This window comes from Alosa pseudoharengus, unplaced genomic scaffold (assembly GCF_046254945.1).
Source record: "Alosa pseudoharengus isolate Yale_2024_CS ecotype anadromous, Long Island Sound unplaced genomic scaffold, YU_APseudo_1.1 YU_APseudo_1.1_scf_8, whole genome shotgun sequence".
Lineage (NCBI taxonomy): Eukaryota > Metazoa > Chordata > Actinopteri > Clupeiformes > Clupeidae > Alosa > Alosa pseudoharengus.
In genome coordinates, this window is record NW_027468870.1 from 35,418,058 (window position 1) to 35,429,163 (window position 11,106).

General features: G+C 43.0%; 1 protein-coding gene across 2 annotated transcripts; it reads right to left on the reverse strand.

Annotated features, from left to right (window-relative positions):
* Positions 1 to 4,546: 4,546 nt before the first annotated feature.
* On the reverse strand, positions 4,547 to 10,261 carry tnfsf13 (TNF superfamily member 13). Of its 2 annotated transcripts, none has more exons than XM_076274554.1 (6): positions 10,021 to 10,261; positions 9,712 to 9,811; positions 7,240 to 7,308; positions 7,024 to 7,142; positions 6,749 to 6,890; positions 4,547 to 6,289 (listed from the first exon to the last, which is right to left on the reverse strand). In XM_076274554.1, exons 1-6 carry the CDS (start codon positions 10,210 to 10,212, stop codon positions 6,180 to 6,182), a joined length of 732 nt encoding a protein of 243 aa, XP_076130669.1. In that variant the 5' UTR covers positions 10,213 to 10,261; the 3' UTR covers positions 4,547 to 6,179. The 2 variants fall into 2 exon arrangements, with proteins under 2 accessions (XP_076130669.1, XP_076130668.1); XM_076274553.1 differs by having other exon boundaries at positions 7,240 to 7,311.
* Positions 10,262 to 11,106: the final 845 nt, after the last annotated feature.

The following is an 11,106-nucleotide window of genomic DNA, read 5'->3' on the forward strand; positions in this document are numbered from 1 at the left end:
GCATGGACATGGATTGCATATACACTCTCCATCTTGCAGCCTCTTTTCTCTCACTCTGCCTCTGTCTGTCTCTGTTATACACAAACTCTCCCTCCCTCCCTCCCTCTCTCTCGGTCTGTCAGTGTGCCTCTCTATCTCTGTCCGAATGTGTCACACACACACACACACACACACACTAACACACACATATGTACCTACATCTGCACACAAAATGTTCATTGAGATATACACACGTACAGACAAACACATGGTGAAGCACACCAGAAGAGGCAAATCCAATATGCTGTTATCTTTGAAGCTCTGCTGTCAAACTCCAGCTGAACTGTGGCGAGAGGCAGGGGAAACTAGATTCAGGCTGAAATGACTTCTGGCGTGGCTCTCTCAGAGCGAATCAATTTAATGTGTTGAAGAAGTGGATGTGGTCGGAGAGAGAGCGAGGGAGGGTGAGAGAGAGAGAGAGAGAGAGAGGAGAGAGGAGAGAGTGGACAAAGAAAGATTGAGACAGAAAGGACAGGAGGGAGAGAAAGACACAGGGAGAGGAAGAGAGCAAGAAAGAGGGGGAAAGAGAGAGTGAAGGAGAGAGAACAAGTGGGAGGGAGAGGATTAAAGCAGGAGCTCTATTAGGGGTAAAGATCAAAGAGTGCCTCAGCTCCACTGATTCTGTTCACTGGAGTGTGACTGAAGGGAGGGAGAGCAGCTCTGCACAACCCACCAGCCTCACCCCATACCCTGCCATCACACAGCATAACCTGGCACATTAGAATAACCTCACACAACATCAGCACACTACAGCCTCACCCCATACCCTGCCATCACACAGCATAACCTGGCACATTACAATAACCTCACACAACATCAGCACACTACAGCATAACCCCATACCCTGCCATCACACATAACCTCATACACTACCATCACACAGCCTCACCCCATACCCTGCCATCACACAGCATAACCTGGCACATTACAATAACCTCACACAACAGCCACTACCATACCATACCACATACTACTGCCACGCCTATCAGCACGCTAGCAACATAACCTCATACACTACCATCACAAAGCATAACATTGCACATTATAATACCTTCACACATCACCACACCACCCACACACTCTCATACATTATAAAACCCTCATATACCGTAACACTACCCACACAATCTCACACATGATCATCATCACACTAGCAGCATTACCTCGCGCATCACCACACTACTGCACTATGTCACATACAGTAATTTCCTGTGTATTAGCCGCATTGTGTATAAGCCACAGGATAGTGTTAGTATGTGTAGATGTCCAAAGCCCCATACACAAGCCACAGAATAAGGCAACAATATCAAACTGTTATCTTGCTTCAAAATTGCATTACCTCTTCTTTCAGTGCCTGTACCACAGTTATGTAAAATGCTATGGTATGCAACATGTAAGTGTCAAAATGTTGACCTTACTGTGACAGAGTAGGAGCTATAATCCACATCAGCCACACATACCACAGATTAGCCACAGAATATATTGCAGGCGAATGTCTCACGGTAGACAGTTCTGCCATCACTCACAGTGATGAGACATGAGGCAGTATTCACCCCCAAACTAATTACACTTGGATCCAGTGTCATCATTAGACGTACACTCATCTTCAGTATGGAACCCATTCACTGCACTCACATAGCCGTGCTGCCATTTTAACATACCCAGCTTTCATACCCTCTCATTTACCAACCCAGCATGACCACACACACATTTCTACTTCCACCACCAGCACTCAGAGCGGCCCCCAGTTATTTACATTAACTCCACTGTACAGTCTGCCGATATACTTAAAGCCCATCATATCCCGTTGGCTGCGGGGGAGCATTGTGTTGGTCAGTGAGGTAATGGCCAGGGGGCTGTCAGCGCGCACTGTGTGCCTGGGGTCGGCACTCGGGGCCGCGCGGCAGGGGAAAAGGCAGGGTCCACTTTCTCATTACCGGAAGCAGAAGTGCAGGGAACTCCCCACCCCGCTGACCGCCCGCCTGGCCTGCCTCTCCTGCCTGCCCGCCTGTCGTGGAATAATAAACAGATGTTTACACTCACGCGGCTCCTCAGCTTCCCACTGGCATTCCAGCTCCGCACTGCCTTTGTGCTGCTGCTCTGGAGAGAAAGCATGCCGCACACAAGAGATAACAGATTTATCGTAAAAGCATACCATTAGACAATATGGGTGCATGCACAGACATACATACATACTATATATAGATAGTATGTGCGTACGGCATGTAGTGTACTGTATGTAGTGTACTGTACACACAGAAACAGAAACATCCACTCACAGTATACGCACACACACACACACACAGATGTATGTGTGTGTGTGTGTGCGTATACTGTGAGTGGATGTTTCTGTGTGTGTGTGCATGTGTGTGCGTGTGTGTGCGTATAGGTGTGTGTTTGAAGATTGTGTTGACAGGTGTTGTATCTTCAGACATATATCAACCATTTGCCGAGGAAAATACTTTGTTAAAGTTTTTTTTTCTGCTCTTGTGAGACTGGAGATTTGAATCAATGTTTCCTAAGACATTCTGTTCTGAACCGGGGCCCAGTGAGAGAAAAGAAACTTCATACTCTGTGCCAAGCTCTTTGGAAATGGAGACAGAGGGGACCTTCAAAAACTTCTCTGAATTACACCCCCAAAGTGAGAATAACCTTCCGATCAATAGCAACTTGAGCTTTAATATGACTTCAATCCTTTTGATGATTTGTTTAATACTACCTAGCATGAATGAGACCACATGATTGGAAAATATTTTTTTCTAAATTTTTATTCATTTATTTCTTCTTCCAAGTGCTTTCTCCCAGACAACAGTAGCTGTTTTGGGGTAAAAGAGGCCTTCTGTCTATCTCTTAGTGGTGTCCTAAGAGACATGCAAGGACTGGAGCGGACCCAAGGCCTAGGTTTACATCGCCCCCTGCAGCTGAGCACTGTGAAGTGCATAATGTCACACTGTGTCTGTGCATCAGTATCTGTCGCCTTGGGCAGAGCCAGACCAAAATACAATCTACATAGTCAATGAATTGAAGCAGGCTGTGACAACGTTGTTCTCTGATTTTCACTCTCCCCCCTCCTGTGTTGCTGTGGCACACTGAGGGAGAGGGCAACCTTCAGCCTCGTCTCGGATAGTGCTGAGTCGCTGAACTTTAAAAATATCTCTGACACAACTGGCTCCATTCTCTGTGGGAAAGGTGTCCGGCCTGTGGCTGTTTATCAGCCTATCGTGTGTGTGTGTGTGTGTGTGTGTGTGTGTGTGTGGCTGTGTTTGTGTGTGTGTGTGTGTGTGTGTGAGAGAGAGAGCGTGTGTGGGTGCAACTGGGCGACTGTGAAGGGGTGAGAGAAAGAGAGTTTCATTTGGGTCAGGGTGAAACACTGCATGGGAACCAAATACAGGATTTCAAATAATACACAAGCAGCACATACTTAGTCACAATGCGGTGACACCGAGTTGGCAGTCGCCTTATCAGCCACACTCTCACCCAGTCTCCTTCTCTTTGCTTTTCTCACGAATGCGCTTCACCAGACATCTGCCCATTTTCTCTCCCTTCACCTGAATTCCCCTCATTTTAGCACCTTTATCTCTCTTTCTCCATCTCACCATCATCATCAAAAAACGTTTATCTCCTGACCTCTTCATTTCTATCTCCTTAGTTTCTCCATCTACCTCAAATGAATCTTGACCTTTCGCTCTGTCTATCAGTGCACTGCCGTGTGAAATAGTCCATCAGATTTGTGCTGTTATCTGTTTACTTTTCCTTCCCGCTTTCTCTCTCTCCCGCCTCCGTTCCACTCCATTTCTCTGATACGGGCCTCCCTATCTGTTTGCATTTTCTGGCTGCTCTGTTTGCTTCCTCACACGGTCGCGCTTAATGGGCAAATAATATTCAAAAACACACAGACATATGCACTGCTGGAGCCAGTCTGGGCAAATGTATTTAGTTAATGGAAACCTGGGTGAGCCGCCACTCCCTTTTCAGAGTCCCCTCTTTTGTGAGAAAGCTAGGATTGTTACACGCTTAGGCACAAACCTGACCCCGCCGCACAATAAAGGTTAGCGCTAGTCGCTGGAAGAGAAAATGAGAGGAAAAGGGTATACCGCTCATTCACATTCAGACATGTGTTTTAGTTTCTTGTTTTCATCCTCCTTTCCTTCTCTGCTATGTTTGGTGCTTTTCTTAGCAGGGACGGAGGAGCCGGGGGGCTCGGTGTGAACAGTGGCAGAGCTTCTACCCATAACCCCACAAGTCTCCAAAGACCTGAGGTGCTGACTTACATTTTCCTGCTGCGCGTTATCCTGGCCGACCCCCGGCATCCCCCCCTCCCCATACGTCATGAGAGGGAGGGAGGAAGAGAGTGTGAGAACAGTGCAAAAAGAGAGGGTTCTCACTGTTGATGCTGTGAGGTTTTCATTGTACTGTATCCTTTTTTCCCTCAGATGTGTCTAAAAATAACTTGTGTTCATCATTTTGTTTTGTCATAAGACTACGAGCAAGTATCATGGGGATTTAACAAAGATGACAATGTTATGGCTGCCAAGTGCAGATGTTGATGGGTATGAATAGTAAAGCACTTTTTGATGAAACATGGCCTACTCAGGCAAGGATATGACAAAGATAGATGCTATTCGGGTATGACTCATCAGAAACCATTAGAAAACGGAATTAGAACCACACATAAAGACAGGGCTAAAATTCTGCACTGCACACTTTTGTATTTCAGCTGAAAAGCTTGTTGTCTGAATGAGTATGGGTGTTATAAGATCAGTGTGAACAAGTCATTATCCATACTTATGTAAAAACGTACGAAACATACAAAAACTGGTCATATACATTCACAAATAAATAGAACAGAACCAGACGTTTTTATTAGACTGTTGAACATTCATGCAGACTATACGGTTTCAGGCTAAAACATGCCTGAACAATTAGTTCTCTAACATTTCACAGAGTAAGTCCACATACTGGTTATTTGAAAAAATGTCCACTATTTTAGCATTTAGTTACCTTTAGCCCTTCGTTGAAATACACTTGAAACTCCAATAATGGCTGAAGACAATAAACAGTGTAAATTAGAGGCCTCTGCAGACCACTGTTCTCTCAGTGTTGGCTGACAGTTCAGGAAAATGAGTAATTGTCTGGCTACTCGCCATTGCATGTGAAAGCATAAAAAGCTCCACAGTGCCACCTGCCATGGAACACTGCTATAGCATAAACCATTAAATTAAAGAACGTTTGTGCTTATCCCAGATGAAGTGGGCAGAGGGGGAGTAAGACACTGTGGCCTGACAAAGAAAGGGTCATCATGAAAGTGATACCAATTTCCTTGGATTTGTGTATCCAATTTCATCAATGTCACACTATGTCACAATGTTAAAAAAATATATACTCTACTTTGGGCTGAAAATTTCCCCTGTTGAGAAATGTTACTTCCCCTGTTGGAGTATTTTACTTCCCCTGTTGAAATTTAACCTCAAGTTCTTTTGATACTGGGCCTTAAGATGGTGATATACTGGGCAACCTCTACAGTTAATGATGCGGAACATGTAGTTAATTCTTTCTGTTTTTATCTGGGAGTCAACAAGCACCCAATCAGGGGCGCGTTTCCCAAAACCATAGTCGCTAAGTAAGTTAGCAACTTTGTTGGTTGCAATGCAATTTCCCATTGCCAACCAACTAAGTTGCTAACAGGTTAGCAACTATGGTTTTGGGAAACGCACCCCAGAACGTTATGAACAAGTCATGTGATTGATCGGAAACATTACTCAAGACAGTTGCCTGAATCCTGATATCATGCAGAATAGCAGAAACAGTTACCATGCCATTCAGTAAGACAAACACCCAACTAAATCTAGTGCCAAACCTGCACCACTGTTTGGTCCCTAGGCATTAACAAGCTTTGCTAAACTTTACAGATATAATAACGTAACACTAAATATAAGGAAGCATGTTCACTTTTGAAACCGAAGGGGACATGCAGCGTTATTTCATCGCAAGAATTAGATAATTACAAACCCAAAAGTATATTCAGATGCCCTGAGACCTCAGTGAGATGAATGACAGATAGAGCAGCAGAATAAAGTACACATGAGTAACAGTGGTGTTACAGTAATATGAGCCTGTGAGTGTTAAGCCATGCTCTACTGTCAGAGGCTGAAAATGCCAAAGAACGTTGCGTCTGGAGACAGGACGAGTTTGGCTGACTTTCGTGGGACAGAGAGCTCAAGGACGGTTCCAGATTCCAAGAAGAAAGTCCCTGAAAAAGGACAAAGCATTACTCTTTTATTTTGGTATTTCCTTCCTAAATTCCAGTTTCATACATTTTAAATCAAGTGAGCACATTAAAAACTAAAACAATGCATTACTAGCTGGTTGCAATGAAAGTAAATTCACACCGCTGCCACTAGGAAACCCACAGGCTGAGCCTCCCTTTTTTGGTTGAAAAACAGATTCCTCTCGCCCTCATCTCCTGTACTGACCAAGTCTACACACTTGTTTAATTGTGCTGATCATTTAAAACATTCCGCAAACTCTGACACAAATATATTTCACAGCACCACCCATGGGTATAAATTATTTCCACCCTACCACCACGAGTTCCCTAACCAGACACAGTGATTTAAAAAAAAATAATAATAATTAAAAAAAATAACAACTTGCAGGCAAGTTGCCTGTTCTTTGGTGCTGTCTCGCTGTGAGCATTAAGAATACTCACCAGCAGTGTAGCAACTATTAAGGGCCGTGCTTATATTGTCAGGCATGTTCTTTACACACTTCAGAATTTTTGTGTCGGTGCCGTTGAGGCGTTTAGTGATCACGTGACCCATGACCCATGTGGTGCTCTTGTAGAGTACCTGCTTGTGGAAGCACAACATGACCTCCTCAGACAAAAAAAGGTGATTTTCTCCAATTACAGTCAATTACTTCAATTACAATTACTTCAAGCAAATTCCAACAGCTTGGCAACCCATAACCTCCATGTGCAGGTACCTGGCTGTAGATGAAGTAAGGCCCCTCTGTCGCCACGGTCACAGTCTCTCCAGATACCTGTAGCCCCTCCCCTTGGCTCCCCGCGGCCATCCATTTTATGGCTGTATAGTCCTCTTCATCTGAAAAGAGGACAGCTAAATAACACTACCAAAACTAACACTGTTAATAAAAAAAAACATTCAAAACTCATATATTTGGTGCTTTTGAGAAACGTACCATTTGAAAGAGAAGACAAAGCCTTTAGATGAAGGAAAGCACGGCGTCCTGCTGAAGCACACTGGCGTTCTGCTGGAGCACAATGTCAGGTGACATCCCAAACCCATTCTGATATGTACATTATCAATGTCAGGTGATATCCCAAACCCATTCTGATATGTACATTATCAATGTCAGGTGATATCCCAAACCCATTCTGATATGTACATTATCAATGTCAGGTGATATCCCAAACCCATTCTGATATGTACATTATCAATGTCAGGTGATATCCCAAACCCATTCTGATATGTACATTATCAATGTCAGTGTCAATGACAGCACTTTATGATTGCAGCTGTGTTAGCGCCAGCTACAACTAGCATAGGCTCCTTTAGGAGCATTGATGAGGTAATGACAGGCATTTCTCATGTCTGCAGTTTAAAATTCTAAAACGCACCTTTACTTTATTCCTACATACAACATTTCAGTGAGCTGTCTCCCACTGCATCATCACAAAGCATTGCACACCTTGCTCATGACATGGTGGCCACTTCCTCAATAATACAGTTTTTCACAATTGCTCAAACATATTCTTTGAAACCTGCCACCTTTTTCTCAAAACTATTAACACAAATCCCAAATCTCAAACTACATTCCCAAAACCTTTGCCAACCTCTGCAAAACTGAACAATCGCCTCAAAACGCAGTTGTACCTGTGCTCAAAACACTGCCTTCAGATCATCTCACAAAGCAGTCAAAATGAAAACAATACTGAGCAGTCATTAGACACTAAATCAACAAAATGGAAAACACAGTGTTCAGGGCAGTTCCAGGATAACGTTTCATTGTTTACAATACAGTAAAGCATTTTGCATCTAAAAAACAAAGCAAAAAACGATTTCATAACTCAACATTTAGGCTACTGTAAATCCAGTAAATATAAAGTATTGAAAATGGGTGTTTGTGTTTACAGTTTTTAGAAAAGAATGGAAGGTTTCAAAAAAATGTGTTGTGAAAAACTGTATACCAGAAAAGAGGCATTTCAGTACTATAAATGAGAAGTACATTGCAGTCTACAGCCTACAATATACTGAATGCCTCACTGATAGTTTCTGTCCGTTGTTGATATGAACCTGCATTGTTCAGCAACCTGTTTACACTTATATTGGTTGTGTCACATCATGAAACAAGTGTGATCAATTTTGAGAAGTTGTGTTTAATGTATGACATCTGTGCTCTATTTGTGTTTACCTTTTGCATCGTAATGTATCGTATTGCACGAGAATGTGCTTAGAGTTTTGCAAAAAGAGTCTATGAGATCTGCAAATTGTGTTTTATATGTGAAAACTGTTTAAGGTTTTGCCAAAAGAGGGATTGATTCAAGAAATGTGTTCAGGCAACGGCGAATTTGTTTCAGAGAATGGAGTTTAGTGTTTTAGCTATTGTGACTGTAACAGGGACTTTATTTGAGTCAAGCTCAACATCCAAAGATCAGTGCTGATTCCATACTATCAAGCAAAGCATTTAGAGATGTTTTGATAGATCTATAACATGAATGTCTAGGATACTGTCAATTGAACACCAGACTGGAATGAATGGCTCAATAAGGCTTAAATGGAAGGAATGACCTCCTCTTACACTGAGTATAAGAAGAGTCACGCATATGACAAAACAGGTCTCAGAAATAAGATGGTTTCCCGGTAGAAAGGGCTAGGGTTAGGCCCAACATAATGACATACTGAGGGAGGTTGAGATGAGACAAGTTGTCAGTGCCAAAATATGACTACATCAGGCTCAATTCCCCTGTTTGGAATAGACAAGGAGACACAAAGGACTTCATGCTCCACCACACTGTCATCATCACAACAGTTTCATGACCTAAGCGACACACCTTTTAGCTATGGGATCTGGTACTGACAGTTTTTCACAATTGCAAATGTAAATTCAGTAAAAAAAAATAAAGTATTGGAAAATATACTGGAAAAGACAGGCATTTAATTTCAGTACTGATGAGAAGTGCATTACAGTCTACAGCCTACAATGTATTCTAAATGCTTCACCTATAGTTTCTGTCCATTGTTGAACCTGCACTGTTCAGCAACCTGCACTCTGAACTAGCTTATATTGGTTGTCACATCATTTGAAACAAGTGTGATCAATTTTGAGTTGTGTTTTACTACTTTCTTTGTGTTTTTGCACTTGTGGTTACCATTATGCATCACAAGAGCATCACAGTGCAAAATGTGTTTTATTGCATTAGAATGTGTTTAGAGTTTTGCAAAAAGAGTCAATGAGATTTGCAAATTGTGTTTTACTAGTTGAAAACTGGTTTTCCCAAAATTAAATAAATGTGTTCAACTGAGCATTTGGTACAGAGAATGGGGTTTAGTGTTTTAGCAATTGCGAAAAACTATACATTTGTTAGAAATGGAAAGTAAAGCTAGGCTATGTTATGTCGTCCTTTTTTGTTATGATATTTCAAAGACTCACTCCGTGTCTGGGTCTGCCGTTGCTTTCTTCCCCGTTTGGATGCCTCTCTTCTGCCTCTACTTGCACTCTGTCCTTTCGCATCTGTGTAACAGTCCCATACCTGTATGACACTGTCTAGGCTATTATTGCTATTCTTCTGGCATACCTCTGTGCATGCAGTGAATAAATCAGTGAGAAAACTTTGACACAACTTGAAACAAACGTACTAACATTAGATGTCAGTAATTCAGATGTCAACATTGTTGTTGATGGTAGCCTACTTGTCAAAGTAGCCTAAGACCTATATTCAACCATTCAACCATCACTCACCGAACGCTTGATGATGTCCGTCTTTTCAACTTTCATCTCTAAAGTCATGAGATCATTCCTCAATTCATTGATCTGCTCCGATTGTAAACGTAACAGAATGAAGCAGATGCAAACTGTTGTAAGTGACACTGCGCACAGAATGACTGATGTCGCGCCAGTCACGGGGCACACCCCAAGTGGTCTTTGCGCCATGGGATAGTGCAAACCGGTTTTTTGAAGCTCTATATGAAGCTCTTGTGTCGTAGATGCACAGGCAACGAAGAAGCACACGTTTCTGTCCACTTTCACTTTCATGATGTCATCGTCATTGGTTGAGAAGAAAATGCGTGGGAGTATATTAGTCACTAGCTGGCCCTGTGACACATACCCAGATGCAAAGATCACAGTAAATCCTTTCATTTAAGACACTCTAATTGAAAATACCGGACCTAAGTCAAAGTAAGTAACTGCAGACAATGTTTTCATAGTCATAACAAAGTTGCAAAACATTCGCAAATAATTTCCAAAACTGATCTTCTCCCAAAGGCAACAATCATTGTGGGCTAGATGGAATTCTGTGCACTCTTGTTTGTCTGCACTCTTGTTTGTCAGGCCTGGTATTGACTTGAACTTCTCCCTTGAAAAACAGACAAAAGATATGCAGGGAGATTGTGATTAAAGGAGAGAGGGGGTGGTAGCATGCTGTGGTCAGTCTCTGAGAACGGCCTGAAAATAAAAACCCCACTGCATCACCCGCTGGGTGCCTTTGGATGGGGGCACTTGTCTGCAGCTCTTCAAAGCGCACTCACCTTCCCAGGGTTTCCTCCTGAGCACTAATGCCTCCCTGCCCTGACATTTCAACCATGTGCCAATAGCCCAGGGCAGTGCGGTGGACCCAGGCATCGAGCGCCGCTCAAGGCAGTAGAGCGGATGCACAGACAAGGTGACCCACTGCAAGTAAGCTGGGTAGACATTGCTCCCAGCGGGGGGCCAATAGCATGCCCACTCAATGCATACTCCTCTGGTGAGCCGAGACACAGCTTATTCCCAACAAATACTTGTCTGCTTGGAGAAAGTCACAGGCAATGGCCCTGACTTGAGACTAGG

Excerpts from the sequence above, each read along its gene's own strand:
- tnfsf13 (XM_076274553.1), bottom strand. The coding sequence starts at position 10,212 with ATGGCGCAAAGACCACTTGGGGTGTGCCCCGTGACTGGCGCGACATCA. Across the intron at positions 9,812-10,020 it reads CGGACATCATCAAGCGTTCG|GTATGGGACTGTTACACAGA; the intron begins GTGAGTGATGGT and ends AGTGTCATACAG. Across the intron at positions 7,143-7,239 it reads TTTGTCTTCTCTTTCAAATG|ATGAAGAGGACTATACAGCC; the intron begins GTACGTTTCTCA and ends TCCTCTTTTCAG.